Below are 23,536 nucleotides of genomic sequence, written 5' to 3' on the forward strand. Positions count from 1 at the left end.
AGCAACTCTTCCCGCAGCCGGGTCCTCTGGCTCCCAGGCCTGGTTGAGACACATCAGATGCTAAGGGTACAGGCACAGACCCCAGGGAAATGCCTGCCTGGGTGGATGTCACAGACTGGCCTCTGCCAGGGAGGTTTCTATGCGAGCTGAGCACATTCAGACTCCCCTACCAGGCCTGCCTGAGCGCCGCTTCCAAGGCTCTCTAACTGGGGTGGGGAGCTAAGCGTCCTTGGGAGGGTCTTTGAAGATCCCAGCTGCTGTCCACACACGTCCTCTTTGAAGTGCATTTCCTTGGAGGGCAGGGGCTGCAGAAGTAACCCGTGGGGGAACTTCAAACAGAGATTGTGGCTGGGTGCCTTTGATCACCCCAAGTCTGTCACGTTCGTTCTGGAAGCTCTTATCCCCTTTGGCACGAAGCAGCCAGGCTCCTCTGGGGTTCTGTTTTGAGAAAAACAGGCTCTCGGCTCCTTAGATAAACAAAACACACTCTGAGCCGGGGAAATGCATCAAAGAAGGGCCAGGCCCCTGGGGGTGTGGAGTGCCGGGGACAAGAGCGGAGGATGCGCTGCCTGCGAGCCGGGCGGCTCTGCCGCTTCTCTCCAGACCCAGCCAGCCTCCATCACCCCAGGAAACGTGTTCATGGCTGAGACCACACGTTTGCAGAACTCTCCTCAACGTTCTGCCTGTGTAACAACAATCCAGCAAAACCACTGCCGCCAGAACTTTGCACTCGAGAGCACTGCTTCCCGAGCGCTTTCTCTCCATCATCTCATTTTGCCCTTGCCATGACCCCATGGGGTGCAGCAGGGCAGACACCTCCAGGCACCGCCCTGCTCTGCGAGATACAGAAGCAGAGGTGGAGCAGTCTTACCACTGGTCTGGGGCAGAGCCAACTTCAGAGGCCTGAGGTCTCTGGGTTTTTCCCATTAGAACATTTTACATGAAGGGTCACCTCAGCTTTCAACAATAATGATGATAATTACGATGTGAATCAACCCGTGGTGAACAGCGACTCTGGTGGGGTGGTCTTTGCTTCCACCACCAAAGTGTGACTGATTATCCTTCCCCGCTTTACATAGAGGAAACTGAGGCTCGGGAATACTCAGTATTTCTGCTTTCACGAAAGCGTGTCTGAACTCCTTTGGCCAGAGGAGATGCCTCTCAATGTTTGTGTGATGCTTCTCTTCAGTCTCACCTCAGGAGGGGCGGGACTTGCCTGAGGGGGCGGGGCTCGCCTGGGGAGGGACGGGGCTCACCTATGCTCCCCTTCCAGGTCTTCTCCTCCTTCCTCTCCTCGGCTAACTGGCTGCTGGTGAGCGAGGTCTGGCGGGAGTGAGTCCCAGTGGCTGCAGCGATGGATGGGACAGAGCGAGCGGGCCGCAGGCTGGAGGAGTCCGTCTTCCCGGCGTCTTTACGGGATCGCTGCTGGAGGACCTTAATCATGGCATCCTTCTCTATGATTTTGGCATGGAGATTTTTAATACTGTGTAACAAAACAAAACAGTCATGATCAAAAGCCATTTGGCTAGAATAACATGAACATTTCTCTCAGGATGCCCAGGGACTTTAATTATAATTCAAGGACAGAGAGTTAAGCGCAGTGGAAGTCTTCAGTTACAATCTCCATATTGTAGAAGACGGATCTTTTGTAGTAGCTGAAAAGGGTGCACCTTCTCTGGCCCCTCAGGAGACTCTGGGATGTCCTGGGACCCCAAGGACACACAGTTTGAGTGACCACGGCCTCCCAGCAGGGACCTCCTGGACTGAACTGTGTCTAGGACCCTGGCAGTAGGAGGCATGGAGAAGCAGTAGGAAAGCACACAGACTCAAGGCTCACACAGGGTGGGCTGCTCAGGAGGGTCCATTTCCCTATTTTCTGAGGAAAAAGAAAAATAGACGGACAGGTTTTCTGTGAGAAGCTGCTGTTTTCCTCCCTGAAGGTCAAAGATGAGAATCAGAAAACACGTGAGTTCTTTTCACAACCCAAATAGTAACTTGCTGAGCTTACCAACGACTCAGCCATTCAGTCCTATTTTCACATCTGCAAAATGAGAAGCTCAGCTTCCCAGGGCTCCGCGGGGAGGGCAGGGGGTGGGCGGCAGGCTAGCTCCATTATGTCACCAAGCCTGTTGGACGTCTTGTTTAGTCCATGAGAAGAATGCATTAGCTATATAAGTTCTTTATTTCTGGCTGGAATATATAAATCCTGGCTCAAAATCTCTGAGACTTTGGAATATGATGTTTCCCCTGTCCAGCTGGTAATGTCTAGAATGTTGTAGAGACAGACACCCAGAAAACACATGGGCATCTAAATTCTTGTTATTAGCCTGCATCTGACATGAAATTAGCCCCCAGAGACTTCAGGCTCCAGGCCCGTTGTCGAGTAGACTCTTTCCCTTCTCTCTGGGGCAGGGTGGGAGGGAGAACTCAAGCTTGAAGCTGTTCAGAACAGGAAAGGGCTGAAGTGTGAGTGCAAACATCAGGCTGGCGGCCCCACTGGGGTCTGGAGGGAAGTGCCCAGAGTGGAGCCTGGTGGCCGCGCACAGCTGTCCCTTACGTGTACTCCATGTCCTGACATCTCCTGGTGGCCTGCATCACTTCCCCCTCCTCCTGCCAGATGTGGGCCTCCAGCGAGCTCTCGCCATAGCTGCCGTTCCTCGAGTGGTTGATGATCGTGGTGTCCCTGGCAACACAGGATACACACAGAGAATGACGCTCGTGGGGAGGGGTCCAAGGGTGCCACACTAAAAATATCTCTCCACAGACTCCTTCAGCCCTTGCCCTCTCCTAAACCCTGGCCAATTCTCTCCCTAAATTGCTAGAACTAAGATAGTATCTAAGGAAAACAAAAGAAAACCCCCAGATCCAAATCCCCTGCCCCTTCTACTGATGACATTGAATTCTAAGCTACGTGGCGTGCTCTGAATACGGACACCACTGCACATCTACAGGTTTAACCTACTGACATGTGGATACTGATACTACCACAACGGTTAGTATTTCTATGCTTGTAATCTTCCATACTCACTTCTCCTTTCTCACCTTCTCAATCAGAGTTAGAGTTTTATTTCTATTTCTCACCCATATAGCAGCTATTTCAAGTATGTTACAGTCAATGGGGACTCAGTAAATCCTTGAAATGGAGACTGGCCCTCCCGGACAGCGAGGCTCCGGCTGAAGCCCCCTTCACGTTCACATTCGAGCTCTCACCGCTTTGATGAGCCCCTGCCTAGGATTCAGCTCCGTTCAGAGTGACAACCGTGCTGGGGCAGCAGGGCACAAAGATGAGGAAGACACACACCCTGTCCTTGGAAAGTCTAGTCGAGGGGGTAGAGTGAGGGGAGGGACAGACAGAGGGAGACTGCAAAGCAGTGTAGCCGGGAACAGATGCCTGACTGAAAACCACTGGTCAAAGGTAACTGTTCCTCCTGCCACTGGTTTTGTCAATTTAATTACTCCTAATTAACGACGACTGGTAAAAACAAGATAATTGCGCCATCTAAGTGATCCAAGTATGTCTTAGACTGAAAGGCCCAAAATGTCTCTGATCAGTGAATCTTAAACTAGGGTGGGAGGGAGAACTAGTAAGAAATCATCCAGCCAAATATTTCACATCCCTTCAACTTCATATTCCAGTGTTACAATCCTATTCATATTTAAAATCTTACAGCTCTTTTCTAGAACACCCAGAAAAGGGGGCCTTTCTTTTGTCTCTTTTAACAACAGCTATCCATGAACGAGTGTTTCCTTCATGCCTGGGCCTGCGTGAAGCATGCTACCCGTGGCATCTCATTTAGTTCTCTCAGGAACTTGTGCAGGAGGCATTACTATCCTCATTTCAAGATGAATGAATGGGTGACCTTGCGAGAACACCCAGTTAGTGAAGGTGGAAAGGGATTCAAATCTGGATATCTCTGACTCCAAAGTCCATGCCCGTAACCATCACTCTAGTCTCCTCTATCTTCGTGAAGAAGGTCTCAGCAAAGGTACATGAATGATAAAATAAACCAATGAAGAGGGCACATGTGAGAATGTGGCTAAGTGCAAACTGACTGAAAACAAATCAGAAAGCCAAATGACACAGAAAACCAGCGAAATGCTTTAAACATACTGACAAAATTATAAATTCACTGCAGGGTACACAAAAATCATCAATATAGGAATTAGTGGCCAGAAACATTTTCAACCGATTATTTTTTGGAGAATTTAGGTAGAGCTGGAGACAAATTTAAAAATTCATGTTTATAGTGTCAAGGACGGCAGGTACAACTAGACGAAAATGACTTCAAAGGTAAATACACACAGCTCTCAGCAAAATATTACATTACTTTGAAATGCTCAAAAAGTTTCAAAAGCTTCTCCACCTACACAAAATAGGCCCAGCCTCTCAATCTTCTGATCAGTGGTGCCAAAATGCACCAAGACAGCAAAATCAGTTGGTATACAAACATCACTGCCTGTAAACACGAAGTATGCAGCAGTAGCTGAAAAGTCACAAACCTAATGGCCGGAAATAGCCATTTTTACCAATTTTTATGTAGCCATTTAGATCTAGGCAATAAGAGCTTAGAATTTTGACCTTTCTCAAAAATTCTTCAGTTTCCTTTCCTCCCTTTTTGTCCACAGAAAAGCAATGCTAAACTATAGAGGTCTTCTTTGAAAAGAACATTAAGATTGGAGCTAAAAACATGACCTCCTCTGAACTGATTTTTCCCAAGACTGTGGGAAGCAGTGGTCAGTAGAGGGGAGGGTAGTTCCCCATGGAACTGTTAGACGCTCAACAGATACATGTGGAAGCAAAGAATGGGGGAAGGCAGGGATGGTGGAAAGGGTCCCCAGCCATCCATCCATCTATCCATCCAGGACTTCAAACAGAGCAGAGCAGGAGAGCAACAGGGCTGGGTAAATCCCAAAGGATTATTCTCTGAGGGCAAGAGGTGTTTCCCCTGCTCGAAGGATGACGGCCAAGGCTGGGCCTAGCACAGCGTGAGCGGGGCTGACCATCTGTGCACTCTGGCTGGTTCTACTCACGACATCCCCCCACCCCCATCCTGTGCCCAACCAGGAGTCTCATGCCTCAGACCAGTTCCTTCCCCTACTTCTTTTACATTCAAGTCCCGTTCGTCCTAGGACCCCAAGCATGCATTGATCTGATAAATCAAAGGAGCTGAGACAACAATGACCCATAAAGGCCCTGGGTCACGCTTCCAAGGTAACGCACTTACATTGTTATTGGGGCTTTAGTGTCCTCCCAAGGGAATATGGTCTGGTTTCCTGCTCATAACCAGACAAGAATTATAATTTCCATTTCAGAAACTGGGTAAGTTCTGAATGAAGTGACACTCAGAAAGGCTGGTGCAGTCACACACCTATAGTCCGCAGCAGAGGGACAATTCAATGCTCAATATATTGAATAACTTATGGGTGAAAAGCAGGGCTGGTAGAACGCACAGCCACGCAAGTCAGGCGAGGTCCAGCGGTCAAGGGAAACTACCTGCTCATTCAGACAAAGGTAGAGCTTAACGGGATTATTTTGTGAACTATCAAGCATTCCGAGCTAATTTTTAAAGAAGAACTAAGGCTGTGTGCCTGCAACAAAGGAGATAAAGCAACAGAGGTAATAACTGACAGCAGCAGAAAACGACTGCAAACCAAGTGAAATCAGGCTTTAAGTCAGACCAATTTCAACACTTACTACCAGTGTGATCTGGAATAAACCACTGCATCTTTCTAAGCCTCATTTCTTCACCTACAAAATGAGGATAATAATAGTTCCCACTCTCAGGGCTGTTATGAGGATTGCATATTCTTGTCTGGTCCATGAAACATACCCACTGTTTCAAAGAGCATGAAGTATACTTTCCCAGCATCATTCTTAAAGATCACGTAGTACTCCGCTGTGTGGATGGAGTTGAAATTATTGAATGAATCCCTCTTGCTGGGCTCTACTCTATTTTAAATGTATTGATGTTTTCAACCACACTGGGATAAAAACTTATATAACTTCAGGCACTTATATAATATAATGGTTTCCTTAAGATAAATGTCGAGAACTAGAATTTTGGAACCAAGGGAGAGGTACATATTGCCAAAATCATCCTCAGAAACATTATACCACTTTGCTCTCCAACTAGCACTACAGCCACTTTATAATTATTTTTAACTGTTCTCACTCCCTGGGATGCATCCCTGAACCCCTCTGGACACTCTGTGTTTTACACTCTGTGTTTTTCCAGCTGTGCTTTTCTGAGCAGCACAGTTCCACGGGACTCACCTCTCGGCCGCTGCAGTGGCTGCAGCGTTCATGGCGAAGTGCCGGATGGCGCTCTCCTCTACGTACTTCTGCTCCCACTTGGTCATGTCAGCCTCCAGCGCCAGGATCCGCTCTTCCTTCTCCCTTACAAGTTCCATCAGGGCCGGGGCATTGTATTCCGGCAGGCTGGCTGGCTGGCCGTTTCCGTGTTTCTGGAGATGTGAAAGAAGTAACTTTTTTTTTTTTTTTTTTTTTTTTTGCGGTACGCGGGCCTCTCACCGCTGTGGCCTCTCCCGTTGCGGAGCACAGGCTCCGGACGCGCAGGCTCAGTGGCCATGGCTCACGGACCTAGCCGCTCCGCGGCATGTGGGATCCTCCCGGACCGGGGCACGAACCCGCGTCCCCTGCATCGGCAGGCGGACTCTCAACCACTGCGCCACCAGGGAAGCCCAGGAAGTAACATGTTCATGCTGAATCGGGACTATAAAGTAGACCCTGGGTGGGCAGAGTAACCCACGTGGAGCACGCACGGTTCACCCAGATCCCGCAGCACATTCACCCTTGTTCCCTTCTCCAGCACTGATGACCCGAATGCGGGTGGATTCTGACACCATCAACCTCTATCCCCACTTCCTCTATCTCATTTAATTCTCCTGGAGCTCTATAAAACAGAGAGTATTATCCCAATTTTACAGATGGAAAAACCAAGCTGCTGAGAGATTGAATGAACTATTCCTTGTCTCTAAGCTGATCAGTAGCAGGGTCAGGGTTCAAACCCGAGTCTGTCTGCCTATATCCAGCTTTGCATGACAGGAAGTGGTTTGTCCAATGTCTTCCGGTTAAGTTATACCAAGAGCCAGAACAGGAACAAAGTTTGGCTTCCTGGTCTAGGGCACTTTCTCCAGAGTTCAAGGAAGTGATTCAGCTGTTTGCTTCCCCTGAGGCTGGGAGATAGAATGTGAAGGTACAGGAAGTGGGCGTGAGATGCCCTAATGCTTGCCCAGCCTCCCATCTGGGAAACAGAAATTAAGACCTGCCCCAGATGGAAGCCCAACAATCAAAGAGGATAATAAACATGAAAGCACTTAATACACTTTAAAGGACTAACCGAAGTACAGTGTTACCAGAAAAACCTCTAAGGCAAGTCAAGCTCATTTTCCAGCCCCTTCTCTCCATCTGTGTCCATAAGAGAGAAGTGTTATTCGGATAACACAACACAAAGCGGCTGTGTTATCTGAAGAGCTCATAAGCTGAGGATATTCACTTTTCAGATTTTCTCCCTTCTAACTCAGGGATACTACTTCCTCTAAACGGATGACTTAGAGGACGAGGAGGTTTGACTTTCTGGCCAGTGGTGGAGATGGGTCATCTCGGGAACCCGGGGTTAGGAGACCAGTCGGGCCTAAGCTACTCAAGGGGAGAACCATTTCATCCCAGCTCTTCTCTGTCCTGGGACATGCATTCCCCTCCTATTTCCCAGTGATCACAAACTTGAAATGCAGGGTTGTTTGCAAGGTGAGAGGTACCTTTCACCCTGAACCGCATAAATTACCCAGAGCAACAGCTGGGCATTTGAACTGTACTGCTGGAACCTAATCCCACCAGACAGAAGAGAACAAACGGGCCTACGGGCTTTTTGTAAACCATATGCTTCTATTTGATTCTTGAAAGCTACAAATACAAGTTATTCTAGGATCCAGTGGTAGCTGGCCAGTGGCCGGCATTTAAGCCGGAATAGACTGGAAAGCGTGTACCTGTCCTCTTCAGCCTGCATAGGAAGTCACCGACCCCATCAAGCCAGGCACCCGGCCTCAGGGCAGGAGGACAAACAAACCAGTCCACTGAGATGAGAAACTACCCTGCTTTGGGAAACTTTCCAAGAAAAAGATCCCACAGCCTCACTTAGCTGCCATCTATGGTTTCTATCCAAATCCCTTGTGTTGCCACCTCGGCTGGTGACCTGCTCAGGTCCTTAAGAGCTGTTTAAATAAATGCAAGAACTTAGACACTCAAGAGTTCAGAGATAGCACAGTCTAACGGGTACATACATTGCCCAGAAAAACAGATTAAGGGTCAGGCAGGCCAGCTTTTGCTGCCCGTTCAGCTAGTCACCAAATATTTACTAAGTACGCACCCTGTGCAGGGGATATACCACAGTGACCAATACAGATAAAAAATCTTTGCCTTCAGCGTGTTCACCTGGGAGAAAGGCCTAAATTTGCTACATGACCTTGGGCTGGTCTCTTAGCTGCCCTGGGCCTTGTTTTGCCCTTCAAGAACATTCCCCACTTCTTTCTTCTACCTCCTAAGACTACTGTGGAAGTAAGACGTGAAAATTACTTTCAGCTCTTTTCCAAAAAGAAAAGATTGTGAGTTCTTAAAAATGTTAATTTCCCTTCCTCTTTTACCATTATTTCTATTTCACTTCCCCCCAACTTCTAGGAATGCTTAAGTACCACACTTTGCCTCCCAAAGTAGGGGGAGATTACTTCTAATAACAGAACCTATTCATTGAGAGCTGCTCTTTCCTGCTGGTCCTAGTGTCCTGACCTATCTTCCCTCTCCGACCTTCTCAGTCCAGCCACACTTGTCACTTTTTTTTCAATGGGATTGGAAAAGTTGGAGTAACTTGGGCACCAAAGATGCCCTAAGCCATCAAATGACCCTGAAGGTAATGAAGAGAAGAACAACAACGATAGTTATTCTTCCTTCACCAAGTGCTAAGTGTCAGGCACTGTGTAAGTACTTTGTGCAGATTTTCTTATTTTTAGTTACAAGTATATGGTAAATATAAGTTATGTGCCCCATTTTAGAGACAAGGAAGTGAAGGCTCAGAAGGATCCCTTTTGTAGTAGGAGGAGAAGGCAGCCTAACCCCCGAGTCTGTGCTCTGACTCAGTTCACGATTCCATGCCACTCTGCTCACCTCCAGCCTACCCACCCTTCTGGAAGGTTCCAGAAGAAATAACTTGCAGGAGTAACTGGAGCTCACTTGGGGGCTGTGTGTGGAGAGGGCCGGGTGGAGAGGCTCAGCTGTGTCCTGGCGTGGGCCTACGGCAGAGCCCTTGTGTGCGGTGTTGATTCAAAAGTGCTCTAAGCTGTTCTCTCAATGGTCCCTTCAGAATGATTCTCTATGGGAAGAGGCAGGCAGTGTGGTCTCACTGCTTTGTGGAGGGGAGAGATGACAAGGGGCTTTATTTATTTTGTGTGACCTCAGTATGCCTTCTAATGGGGTCAGGTAAATGCCTCGGTGACCCCGGAGTGAAGGAGCAGTGTGCAAGGTGGGTTGCCCACATCCGGGGTGGACACATGTGTGAGCTCCTCAGACTAAATAGAGGAAGCAGATCAGAGAGGCAGAGTTTCTCGGGTGACCCCACGCGCCAGGGTGGATGCTGGTCACCCCTGCTGGGGGCCAGCGGAACTGCGATCACCACACTTGTCCACAGACTCCAGGCAGGAGTTGAACCAAACTATAGTATTGGCCACGTGGAACTATTAAGGTATTTTGGTGGACTTCTTTGTAACAACACTTTTGTCTTTTCTGGTTATAGAATAATGCATGCTCATTGGTAAAATGAGAAAACGAAGTATTAAAGGACAAAATAAAAAATAATACTCATCTTTTTAATGAGTAGGCAAACGCAGGGAAAAGTAGGGAGATCCCCAAGTGCCTTTCATAACAGAAGAGACAGATTAACACTCTCATTAAAAAAACAATTGTAATATTATTTTAAAGAGATGCTGGGCAGCAAAGTTCTGTTTAAAGATTGTCTCCCCACTCTCTGGTCTCATGTCAGCCGTACACATCTAGGGATCTGCTGTCAGCTCCCGAAGACAAGTCCAAAATGCAAGCCACGTAATTCCCCAGGACAGCCCTGATTCTGAAACTTCTGTCCCCCACAGGCAGCCGAAATCTGACAGCATCCTTTACAAACAGTGGGAAAGCTGTGTTTGCTGCTCTGAGGAAAAAAATGGGCCTGAGTGTGTGTGGGTCTGAGTGTGCATACGGGAATGGTCCTCTGTGGCAATAGAGAAATTTTTCAAATAATGTTTCATTCACATTTCTTCTTGAAACACAACAAGGATAATGGAGCTGAGTCTGGTTTCTTTCATCCCCCCTTTTTTTTCTTAAAGAAAAAGACATCTTGCAAAACTAAATGTTGATGATAATGTACAGGAAGACATTCTTATACATTTTGGATAAATTGGTATATTTACTTTGTAGAGTGATCTGGCAATATCTAGTGATGTTTTGCATATCCATTTGTTATCCAGAAATCCATTTTTAAGTATATCCTCTTGGGAAGCTCTTACATTTTTTTGCAAGGAGACATGTAGAAAGGCAGCTCATTAGAGTACTGCCTGCAACAGCAATACCACTGGCACAAATCCCAAAAGCAATCAATGGGAGAGATATAGTTTAGAATACGTATAGTAGCTGAAATGAATGAAGAGTCTGTTTTCATAGCACTCAAAATAGAAGATCCAGGGATAAGTAATTTAACTATAGGGTGTGGGTGGCACATTAACTGGAAAAGAACATTCTTTTTTGCTCTAAATACTGAGATGTGCCCATTCTGTCAGCCAAAGACTCATAAATACCCACCAGGTGCCAGCACAGTACCAGACACCAGAGAGCCTGCCCTCCACTTGGAGAACTTCAGATCTCAATAACGGAGCAACAGAAAATGGCTGAAGGGTGGCCCTGAAATGCCAGAGAATGCGGCACAGGTTAGAAGGATCAGAAGTCCAGAGACAGACTCACTTTTCCCTGTGAGCTATCAACTAAGCCAAGTTGGTAGGGGCCTGGGTGGGCTCCTTGGTTTTCTGGGCAATCTCGCTAACACCTCCATCTCCAGCCAAGTACATACGCCCAGAGGGAACTGTGTGCGCTGCCATGAGAAAGGGCTGAGCTGGCCAGAGCATATGCTTTCAAGTGTTTTCAAGTGTTTCAACCATAACCACTATGCCCTATCCACCAGATAATTCCATGGAGTCCTGTGTCGCATTTCCCTGGTTCCAAACTTAGAGCACACTCTTCACCAGCTGCACAGAGGGCTTTGCCCACCACACTGGCTGATGACACACCAGAAGCCCTTGACCCGCTTGTAACGGAGCCCGGCCCAGCTATAGGACTTCTCCTCTTGCCAAGGCCCACGAGGACCCTGGGCTGGGGTGTTTTACTCTGAGTTTATTTGCAGCTGAATTACATGAACAGCTGTTACCAGGAGAAACAGGGAGAGGCAGAAGGACACGGAACTTATGGCCAATATTATTTTCTAGGGATAGTCCTGACTCCTTCCTGTCCTTTACCTCTGAAAACTCACTGATGATCAGGTCCTCCCAATTTCACCCCCGTTCTAGGTCCCCCGTGGATTCCCACTGCCACTACACCCTAGATGACACTAACAGCTTTCGGGCTGGCTCCCCTGACTTCAACATCTGTTCCTCCAGCCCCTCCTCTGACACCACCAGAGGGCTCCTCTCCTGATCCTACAGGAAAAAAAAAATCCAGTCTCTCAACCTGACCAAAAGCCCTCCACAAACTGGACGTTGCCTCCAGCTGGTACGCTCCCCCAGCTGGCTGCCCCCAGCTGTCCTGGACCCACCACATGCCTCTCATCTCTCTCCTCCACGCATACTCCTCCTCTACCTCTGATGCTTCCCCAAGAATGGCCAACAAACTCATCCTTCGAAGTCCAACTCAAATGTCCTCCGCTATGAAGCCGTCTGCACTCGCATTCCCCCATACCCAGCCCCCAGGGGTCACCACTTTCTCCCTGTCAAGACGTTTGTCTCTCCAGTGAGTGGACTTACTGGTTCCTCCACTGGCCTCTGTGCTGGACCACGGAGGACAGCAAGCTCTCATTTACCCCTGAATCCTCAGGGCAGAGCACAGAGCCTGGCGGGCAGCAGGTGCTCAGCTCCGTGGCCTTCACAGAACGCATGCGCCAGACTCCGAGGGCCCCGCCCCTCACCTGCTGGGTCCTCAGGGCGTCCAGCTCCCTCTCCAGCCAGGTGCGCAGTCTCCGCTCCATCTGCTCCCGCTTCTCGCAGGCGGACTGCAGCTGGGTCAGGGCCTGCTGCAGCTTCTCAACCTTCTCCACGTATGCCTGCTTCTCTCGGAGCTGAGTGGAGGAGGAGAGGAAAAGGGAACACGGAATTTGGACAGTGATCCTCAAAGCTGGGGTGGAGATTGGGTGTGTGTGTGTCAGAGTACCTCGAGATGCTATTTAAACTACAAGTGCATGTACCTTCTCCACTCCTATCCCTCAGGTGTGCTGGGACAGAAAAGATTTAGACGAAGGCCACCAGTTACACCTAAATCAGCTGGGATGCTAGGAACTGAAGACCCTAACAGGCCACCTGCTTTCAGTCATTTATACAGCTCTGATCTCCATCCATGGTTATTGCTGAGTCATTATAGCATCAGCAGGCATTGGAAATGAGGTTAATAAAGATTTTTTAAATGTTATAAGGAAATGCTTATTCTATAATGTTAACTGAAAAATCCAGAATCAAAAATTATATACATTATCACAACTATGCCTGCCTATCTATCTATCTATCATCTATGTATGAAAAAAGACTGAAAGGAAATAAAAGCATCAACTGTGTTTGTCTGTATGGCAGAATAATAATTTCTCATCTTCTTTCTTCTGTATTTTTCAAATTTTCTATAACTACCAATTACTATTAGAAAAACTGTGACTGTATATATTTATGCATGTGTACCCATTTGTGTATGTGTGAATGAGTATGACAATATCTGATTATAGATACTTGTGGAGTAATTTCCTCCTAAAGATGTCAGAGCCCTTTATGGATGACAGCCCTGGAGAGACGGGAAAGGCCTAATGAACACGCAAACCACACAATCACTGAGGAGAGGCAAATTAAGGTAAAAATTGATTTATGTAAATGTCACATCAGGTATGGATTTAGACTCACTGATCAACCACTTCAAATTCTTACCCTCAGACTTTGTTTTCTTCCAGTTAGGAGTTGGACCCATGTTCATAGATAGATCCCAGGCACATTTCTAACTTTCTGGGGATTGGCTGGTGCCAAAAATCAGACTGAGGCTTTTCCTTGATCTGGTCCCGGGTGAGGAGATACCAGATGCTATTTCCTGTCACTCTGCACCTGGGCATGCAGATGCCTTGCGGGTGATTCAGATCCTGAGTTCAACCCATGATTGCACTGGCAAGTTGGAACATGCTAGTGATTTAAGTGTTCGCTGCAAAGGGTGGTTTCTGACTTAGCAGGCAGCCCTGCCAGGAGCAATGTCTGTGCCCTAGCCAAACCCTCTGCGATAAAAAACGAGGTGCTTCTGACCTTTTGCCGGGGGGCGCGGACAGTAACTTATAGCCTTTTCTACACCTACTCTTGGGATTAGTTTTCATCTGACTCTTTCATTCACTGTGCCTTTGATTGTTTGAGGACCTACTAACTGCAGGTTCCTGTGCTAGAAAAGCCTCATCTGATAAACTATTTTGTGAGTACCATTCATACACCACTTACCATGTCGTAGACTGTATACCATTCTCTGAGTGTGTAGCCCCTAGAATATAAGTGCCGCGAGATTTGTCTGCTTGGGGCAGAGCGCACAATACGTCCCCAAGGCCTGGAACAGTACCTGGCATCCAGTTGGTACTCAATAAGTATTTGTTAAATGAACGAGTTAATATTATCACTAACCAACGGCAAGATTCTTGGAGGCATCGATCTCTCTCATTCACCCTTGGATCAGCCTTAAGTCTAGCAAGGAGTATATAATGATGATGATGACTAGTAGTACCAGTAATTAATCGGCCAACATTTTGGAGGCACTACCATGCCAAGCTTTGTGCTTTATATGAAGTATCTCGTTGAATCCGCCCAATAACAATAGAAGGTAAACTCTTGTATTACCTCCGTTTAACAACTGAGAAAACTGAGGACTAAATAGGTTAGTGACTCACTCAAGGTCACACAGCTGATACACCACCCGTCTAACTCACGTGGTCTGCCTCTAGAGTCCAAGCCCTTAAGCATCATGGGAAGTTATGGTAGGCACTCAGTGTGAACCATCTAAACTGAGTTAAGATCCTTCAAAAGAAACTTTAATAAGAACAAGGAGGGACGCTGGAAGCCAGACACATGAGACATTTTGGAGAAGTTACATACAGTCAACCAAACACAGATCCTATATAAATATAATGACAAGAAAAGACCCATAATGCTGATTATAAAGAACCTGTCTTCAAGGAGTTCACAACTTTTGCTTTAACAGAAATATTAAAATTAAAATATTTCAAAATTATCACTTTCCTTTGCTCCATACATGGAGATGGAGCCTTGATAAGTGCCCTCAGAGTAAGTTCTGGCCTCCCTTCCTCAAAGCAGACCTCCTGTCCTTCAGGGGTCAAGGTCACTTTCTGTAGCAGATAGTTTCCTATTTAATGAGTTGCTTGCTGGTGACAAGGAAGAGACTCTGGGGCTGTTGCCTGGGATCCTCATGCTAGTATTAAAACTGTACACAGGACTTGTGGGGTTTCACGGGACAGGTTGAATGGACAAGACCCTACTGACTTAACAATCTTCCCCTTTAGCTGCATTAGCCTTGAAGTTGAAGTTTGCTGAGACACCCAAGCCACCTGGCGCCAGGAGATGTTTCCTGAAGGGACAGCTTTTTATTGTCGACAACAACAGCAACAGCAGTTGGATTAATAATAGTGCTGTTTCCTGCGAGCCAAGCACCAACTCGGTCCTGGTGGAGACTATCTCGGTCATGCCGCTCTGTGACTTGGAGTTTCTACTCTCCACCGTGGGTCTGCTCGGCCCAGCCTCACCACACACAGCGGATACAACAGGCTCCCCTGTGCTGCTGTGTCTACAGTCCGGATGCCCTAGCCGGCACCTCAGGAGTGGTCATTCTACTTCCCCAGTCAGGCTTAAAGGAAAAGTCTACTTCTTAAAACTTCATCTAAAGGCTGGATTTCATCAGAAACCACTAAACCCATCACGCTCGAGCGGCATCAACGTTTCCTGGACTGGGGGGTCATCACCTGGCCAAGCTAACTTCTGAAAATTGGAGACAGGTTTGCTGAACACCACCCCAATCCCACCGCATCAGAAGACTTGGCCTTTTTTATGCAATTGAGAGCCCAGAGACACAGCACTTGAACAGTTAACTGAGTCTCTTTTCTCCACAGGCACCAGTGGTTCCCAGTCCTTCCATTTATGTTCAGCCTTGGACACCTGCCAGCCAGTGGGCAGCAGCCTGGGTTTAAGGCTGAGACTGAACTCTTTGCTGATGGTTATTCACGTCTGCCTCTCATCCTCTGCCTGGCTCTGGGGTGGATAAATTCTGTTTTTATTCATTTTTATTTGGGAGGTCACCTACATCGCTCCCCTGACTCAGCTCCCTTGGAGTTGGCTCTGGTTAAAGTTGCTGGGTTAGGAAACGGAAACGGAGGCCCTCGGGGCTCTGTGCACTGCACCCCACCCCCCGCCCCCCGCAGGCTCACCTCCTCTTCCAGCTTGATGACCCTGGCCTGGGCGTTGCTCAGAGCCTGGTCCAGGATCTCGATGTGTCTCCGGTGGTCCTCACTCGCGGTCCGCACTGCCGCTAACTCCATTTCTAACTTCTCCTTTTCCTTCAAGAATTCTTTGTCTAGAAGGGAGATGGGAACAAAACGACCTCTATCAGAAGGCACTCACCCTCTGGGCTCATTGCCAGTCTACATCTGGCAAGGATTAAAAGTAAAAAAAGCATACAAAAAGTAGAGGGTTGAATTACTGCCTTTGCTCCCTATTCATAGTGGTGGTGTTTGTGAAGCAAGGATTTTCTCAAAAACCACTGTCGGGCTTCCCTGGTGGCACAGTGGTGGGGAGTCTGCCTGCCAATGCAGGGGACGTGGGTTCGCGCCCTGGTCTGGGAAGATCCCACCTGCCGCGGGGCAACTGGGCCCGTGAGCCACAATTACTGAGCCTGCGTGTCTGGACCCTGTGCTCCGCAGCAAGAGAGGCCGCGATAGTGAGAGGCCCACGCACTGCGATGAAGAGCGGCCCCCGCTTGCCACAACTAGAGAAAGCCCTCGCACAGAAACGAAGACCCAACACAGCCATAAATAAATAAATTAATTAATTTAAAAAAAAAAAAGTTAAAAAAAAAAACCACTGTCAACTATAGGTATAGTCCAGGTCACAGTTCCAGAGATGAACGGCACAAAAAGAACCAGTGACCCTGTGTTCTCAGGGACTCACTTCTGTACAACATTTACTTTAAGGCTTCAAATTAACCTTGGACCTATGATTTTCTTTCAGGCTCACAAGCTCTCCAGCTTCTACCTTCCAAACCAGTGATGGAAAGGCAGGCAATAGTAACGATGATACTAACGCTCTCATTCATAGAGAAATAAACCAAGGTGCAGAAGGTTAAGCTTTCGGTCTGAGGCCAGGCGGTAGAGGGGAGCTTCAACCCGGGCCTCCTATCTCTGTCTGGGTCCTTGTGCATATGACCTGGCCTCACCTCTTCTCTTAGTTCTGCTCAAGAGAAGAAAGACAAAGTGCTCTGGATGTGGGGAAACAGCTGTCCTCTCATTCAGTGACACTGTAGCTGACGGTGATCACTGTCACTCTGCACGTGGAGAGGAAAGGCTGCCTCACAGTGGCTTCCACACAGCTCTCCTATAGACTTATCCACCAATTTACTTAAGCAGGCAGGGCCCACGCTGCCATGAGATCAGCATCATTTACTGAAAACATTTCTCCTGTTACAGAAACAACGCAGGCATGCCTCAGAGATGTTGCGGGTTCCGTTCCAGACCACCGTAGTAAAGCAAGTCACATGATTTTTTTTGGTTTCCCAGTGTATATAAAAGTTATGTTTACACTATACCGTAGTCTATTAAATGTGCGATAATAGCATTATGTCTAAAAAACAACGTATGTACCTTAATTAAAAAATACTTTATTGCTAAAAAATGCCAAAACAATGAAAACAGTAACATCAAAGATCACTGATCACATACCACCATGACAAGTATAATAATAATGAAAAAGTCTGAGATACTGTGAGAATTACCAAAACATAACATAGACACATGGAGTAGCTGCTATTGGAAAAATGGCGCCAAGAGACTTGCTCCATGCACGGTAGCCACAGACCTTTAATTTGTAAAAAATGCAATAAAACAAAGCATAATAAAATAAGGTATGCCTGTATATTTTATTTTTAAGGTAATTTAGAATATTTAGATATGTTGATTATAATATGGAAAAACTCGAATGGACTTACTGTGTAAGATTAAGGGATTGGTCAAATAAACTACAGTAAACCCTACAATAGAAGAGGATGCACCCATTAAAGCTAAGTAAGAGAATATTAGTGATGAGGAAAAAAATCGTCATTGTTGAAAAACGGTGGTTACAAAACCCTATGCACAATCTTCCAAATTTGTAGAAAACAGGGTGTATAATTATAAGGGTAAGGGCAACAACAACAGTTAGAAATTGATTTCTCTGTGCCCACACCACTCAGATGCCTCATACTGGTTACCTAGTCCTCTTGGCAAACCAAACTGAAACACCAAGAACCAAAGTCTGCGAGCTATATGAGCACGTGATAGTGGTTTCACTCATTCATGATTTCCTTGTATAGCCATTCATTCATTTAGCGAAGAGTTATCAAACATGGAGGACCAGCCTTATGGGCATTGAAGCAATAGAAAGAACACTGCCCATAAGGAGCGGGGGAAAAATGTGGTTTTGAATACAGGGCAAAGACACTTTAAGGCTGCCAATACTCAACAAACAACTCGCAATTTTAAAGCCGGAAGGGATCATAGGAAACACCCCTATCCAGTTCTGCCCCCTTTGTTTTACGGGTGAGGAAAGGAAAGCCCAGGAGCAAAGGCACTCATCCAAGGTGCCCCGCCAGCTGGGGCAGAGCCAGGGCCGGATTCCGGGTCTCCTGATGGCCACTACAACGTCCTTCCCGCTGGACGGCACTGCCCTTGCTTTGTGACTTATGTTGACGGGAACAGGGTGCAACGGAAAAGCTTCGGAATGAACAGAATGAAGGAGCAGACTTGTACAGCGAGCATTGGCTGTGATGCCTAGAAATAATGGCGCCTCTCGGAAACACAACGAGGCCACCGGGATTCTGACCCAGAAGAGAGCATTACTTGTGGGCTCTTAGACACCACTGCAATGACCAACTGCCCTCCCCGCTTCTCCCTTTCAGTGGCATGAAATGCTGCCTCCGAAACTTCCTTCCCAGTGCATGGAGAACGGGCACGCAAGAGGCCTAAACAAATGGGCCAGGAGCAGCCCACTGGCTCTGGGGCCCACCATCCACTGCCACCAGGGCGGACCAGAGCATTTCACGCTTTCTGTGCAAAATTACTGACATTTGAGCACTAGCTCCCTGGGTTTGGACAACATCTGGACAGGCATGGTGCCCACTGCCCTCGTCCAAGCTCTGGAGGGCACCCGGGACTTAGTTACTCAGTGGGCAGGCCTGGGAATGAACCACCGACTTCAGAGCTTCTACCTGCTTGTCAACCTAAGCTTAACAGTTCTTGTCTTTGTTGAGGGCAGTCAAGGACACATTAATTTTGGCCAGAGGCAAAGTCTAGAGGCCAAAACCAGAGCTGCTTGCAGTTTTCAAACTGATGGTCATAATTATTGCTGTGTCACAATGACAAACATTTGGATTTCTGAATTAACGAATACCCCTCCCCTCCAACACACGTGCGGGCACACACACACACACACACACACACACACACACACACGCATCCAACAGTTGCTATTCCCTTGATAGGCAGTATCATATTGTGGATAGAGAATGGACTTTAGCATCAGAAAGAACTGGGTTTAAATCCTAGGTTCACCACTTTCCAGCTCTGAGGCTTTGGGTACGGTATAACCTCTTTGAGTCTCAGCTCCCTCATCTATCAAACGGGAAAGATAACATTTAGACCACGGTGTTGTTGTGATGACTCTGTTGACGGAGATGATGCATATAAAGTATAAAAGGGCCTAAACATCTAAGACTTTACCTCTTTAGGTCATTATTGATGCCCTGAGCCTAGAACATTGTCTGACTCAATAAATATTGTTGAATGAATGAGGGAATGAATGAATGAATCTCTACTGTGTGCCAAGTTCATTGCTGATGGTATAAGAAATGGCAGCTCTTGTTAGCGTTTAGCATTTGGCATCCTTGGGGTCTCCTGACAGCCTTTGTTATGCAGCAGTCCACTCTACCTCTGAAGCCGCCACTCATCAGATGGCTGGTACTGACCCTGGACGTCTCTGGTTCCCTTCTCTGCCCAGGCTCCCTGAACCTCACAGGGAGCACATCAGGACAAAGATGTGGGTATCAGACAAAGACTCCATCCATTAGCTCTGGAATGCTTTTCAGGTCTCTGGAATTCATGGGTCCAAACATCTTTGTCCTAAGTTTGGTGACTTTAGACCTCAGGCTGAAGCAGTATCAGTTAGTGTCACTCACACTGGCTCAGAACTTCTTGTCCGTGGACAGGAAGCAGTGTTCTCGATGGCAAAGTTTTAAAAACCGATGTTCATGACAATTGTGATAATAACAAAACGTGCTCATGTCTGTTGAATGGGTACTGTGTTCCAGGAACGGTGCCTTATGTTATTCCCTTTAATTCCTCCATTTATATTATTTCCTTTAAGTTTACTCTATGAGGTAGGCGCTATTATTATTTCCGTCTTCCAGTGGAGGAACATGACATTAAGAAAGGATAAGTAACGTGTCCACAGAAGTGATGCCCGTCAGTGGGAGAGCGAGAACCGGCATCGGCCTCTCTCTAATGCATGTTCACAGGCATGGCGCTATACTGCCTCTGCTGTGCAAGCGTGCGGGGATGAAGACCCACAGAATAACAGAAGCAGGGGGCGTGGGAGAGCGCCATTGTAACGCAGCTCATTGTGGCACAAATTTAAGTATGTCACAGATCATATCATGTATCTCAAAATACAGCAATTAATCCTCATGTGTATCCCTTTGCAAATATTAATTAATTAAGCATCTGCTACATGGAGGCATCACAGAGTACTAGATAAAAGCATGGATCTAGGGCTTCCCTGGTGGCGCAGTGGTTGAGAGTCCGCCTGCCGATGCAGGGGACACGGGTTCGTGCCCCGGCCCGGGAGGATCCCACATGCCACGGAGCGGCTGGGCCCGTGAGCCATGGCCGCTGAGCCTGCACGTCCGGAGCCTGTGCTCCGCAACGGGAGAGGCCACAACAGAGAGAGGCCCGCGTACCGCAAAAAAAAAAAAAAAAAGCATGGATCTAGAATCAAGCTTCCCAGGTTCATATCCAGCTCTACCACTTATGGTTTTGTGACATGAAGTAAACGGACGTCTTTGTGCTTCAGTTTTCTTGCCTTTAATGCGAGGATCACAATAGTACCCACTTCAAAGTGCATAGAGTAAGTACCCAGTAAATGTCAACTATGATAATGCCAAGGGTATTGTTGCCGTCGAAAAACTGTGATAAATCCTTGGGCTACATGGTGCATAGGACGGAGCATGCTGCTCTCAGCCAGGTGGGAAGAGTGTCAGGGACACAGGCAAAGGCAACGTGACCAGCTGCTCCAACTGATGCTTGCGCAGGGACTGTGACAACGCAGGAAGGACCCCTACCTCAGGCCAGGGTGTGAGGAGGAGGTGGTGTCCAGGCAGTGAGCCTATGTGGTGGGGGTCACTGTGCCCCTTAAGTCCCTGGAGACATGGGAACTGGGTGTGTCAGAACCACCGGAAAAAGTTATCTCTTGGGAGATGCCAAGGGTGAGTCCCATGAGCGAAACCACCTCACAGGGAAGTCCTTTCAGTCTGTTTATTAGCTAAGCCCCCTTGGGATGGATCTCAAGAAAGATCAGCCTCACACTGAACTTTTGGCTGTGCTCCAATGTATATACTGAGAATTCCTAGAACAGGCAAGTTGACACAAGGGAACTCTTGCCCAGCGTGGTCTGTTTACTCAGTGGATATGAATTACCCTCGACTGTGTGGAGCAGGGCATTGTTTAGCCTGATGGCGCCGGTCCCATTTACACAGAGGATGTCTGCTCGCACACAGTTTATTCTGGAAACCACAGCGATGGCATGGGCTTTGTAGCCAGGCCAACCTGGTGTGATCCTGGCACCTTCACATACTGGTTCACCTTGGACACGTGACTTCCCCTCTCCAGACTCCATCTCCTCAGATGGAACTAACAAGACCTATTTTGCAGGACTCTTATGAGGATGAAAACGATGACCTGTAAAATACCTACTACGGGGCTTGGCACATAACAGATACTTAATAAACAGCAAGAGCTAAGACACATGACACCCAGGCACTGTGCCTTCAGTTTCACAACAGAACCTCATTTCCTGAATCCTTATATCAACTCCACTTGACAACTGAAAAATCGGAAGCAAGATGAGCTATGATACTTGCAACAGGTCAAATGGTAGTCGCTTTTGTGCCTCTACCCCTAGGTTAGTCTCTTTGCTTGAAAAAGAGCAGAAGTGGATGGAAGTGAGAACTGGGCCCAGAATTTAAAGATGCTCCCCTTCCATCTTACCCTGCTTTGCCAGCTCTGCGTAAGCTCTGATGTGGACAGTCTGGTGAAAGAGTTTCTGCAATTACTATCTGAGCACTAAGCTTGACTGCTAGCTGAACCATTGGGTGGTGTAACCTCTGTTGAGAAACAGGTGGAGCATGGGCGTGGGGTCTGGCAGTGGAGGTGTCAGGGCACCGTGCGCTGCGCTGCTAGTTTTTAATGCAGTGCTCCAACTTATGGCTGGAGCTCATGGCGGGGTGCAAAGCTGTAACCTGGCCCTTCTCAAGGAGGAATTAATTTTCTAGGCCTTTCCTGATATAATGGGTTTTTGATGAGTTTTTCCCTAAGCCCAATATAGCTGGAGGGACAGAGGAGTCTGGTTGCCACCAGTTTGACCAAGGGGTGACTAATTCACTAGAATGCTTGGAAGGCATTTCAAGCATTTGGAGAAAGAGAGGTCTTTCTCCAAATAGCATGATATCACCTATATGTGGAATGCAAAAAAATGATACAAATGAACTTATTTACAAAACAGAAATAGACTCACAGACATAGAAAACAGACTTATGGTTACCAAAGGGGGTAATAAGGAGGAGATAAATTAGGAGTTTGGGATTAACAGATACACACGACTATATACAGATAACCAACAAGGACCTACTGTACAGCACAGGGATCTGTACTCAATATCTTGTAATAACCTATAATGAAAAGGACAAAAACTGAACCACCTTGCTGTACACCTGAAACTAACACAAAATTGTAAATTAACTATACTTCAATTAAAAAAAAAAAAAGAGGCAAGTGTGTCCTCACCCGGAGTAGACAGCTTTCACAGTGGCTGCCCAGACAGCACTCCACTTGGAAGCATGTCTACTATACTCCTCCCTTCACAGGGCTAAGTTCTGAGCAGCCCATCTGCATCACAAAACCCTGCTCACCCTCCCCTACCCACCACTCCCTTTTGACAGGATCAAACCTGAAGGGCCCTGTGACCCAAGCAGAGTCACTTCCAGTCTCTGGTCTGGGACCGTGTGAGGGGGAGCCTCTGGGCGAGAGGGGGATGCTGACACAGAGAGGCAGCCCAGCTCTGAGGCTAGTGAGCACGTCCCACGTGTGCATTAGAGAAACAGAGCAAGCACACGGTGGAGAGTGAAGACTCAAGCAGATGGACATGGAGAGGTGGATGAGCGTCCACGGTGAGAAGGAGAGTGGGAAACAGAGCCACACGGACCAACACTGAGCCCCCCCAAACCATCTGCCCCTTGATTCTCACAAACAGGCCAGCCCAGGCCCCCGGCCCCTGGCCCCTGCGAGGCCTGCATACACGTCCTGCCTGGGGCCTCCTTCACACACAAAGATACTTCTTTAAAAAAAAAAAAAAAAAATTCCTCTTATCTGGGCCTAAGCTAGCCCAGTTGGATTTTTCTTTTTGTAACCAAAAGATCACTAAGACACTCTCTGTTGTTTCTTTACACCTCTATTCCCGTCTCCACCAAGAAAGGACTTGATAGTAATGCCTTAGGACAAGGCTGACCAACACTGATGGCACTGACTCTGGTAACTAGTCACTTCACCATGCTGATAAAATGGACTCCCTCTTCTGAAAAGATGTCTGAATAATTACTTGCCATATTATCTCTTCCTAGAATGTTTCCTCCTGTTTCTTCTTCCTCAGGATTCTTTGGCCCTGAGTTCCATATCCCGGCACC

General features: G+C 47.4%; 1 protein-coding gene across 14 annotated transcripts in view; it reads right to left on the reverse strand.

Annotated features, from left to right (window-relative positions):
* AMOTL1 (angiomotin like 1) overlaps positions 1 to 23,536 on the reverse strand; it is a 173,354-nt gene that overhangs the window by 6,211 nt on the left and 143,607 nt on the right. For all 14 annotated transcript variants that reach the window (XM_082661016.1, XM_082661025.1, XM_082661022.1 and 11 more), the window contains 5 exons: positions 15,765 to 15,910; positions 12,231 to 12,380; positions 6,275 to 6,465; positions 2,558 to 2,683; positions 1,257 to 1,483 (listed from right to left, as the gene is read on the reverse strand). In XM_082661016.1, the coding sequence (XP_082517142.1) occupies positions 1,257 to 1,483; positions 2,558 to 2,683; positions 6,275 to 6,465; positions 12,231 to 12,380; positions 15,765 to 15,910 (840 nt within the window). The remainder of the gene's footprint in view (positions 1 to 1,256; positions 1,484 to 2,557; positions 2,684 to 6,274; positions 6,466 to 12,230; positions 12,381 to 15,764; positions 15,911 to 23,536) is intronic.

This window comes from Grampus griseus, assembly GCF_964374135.1.
Source record: "Grampus griseus genome assembly, chromosome: 8".
NCBI lineage: Eukaryota > Metazoa > Chordata > Mammalia > Artiodactyla > Delphinidae > Grampus > Grampus griseus.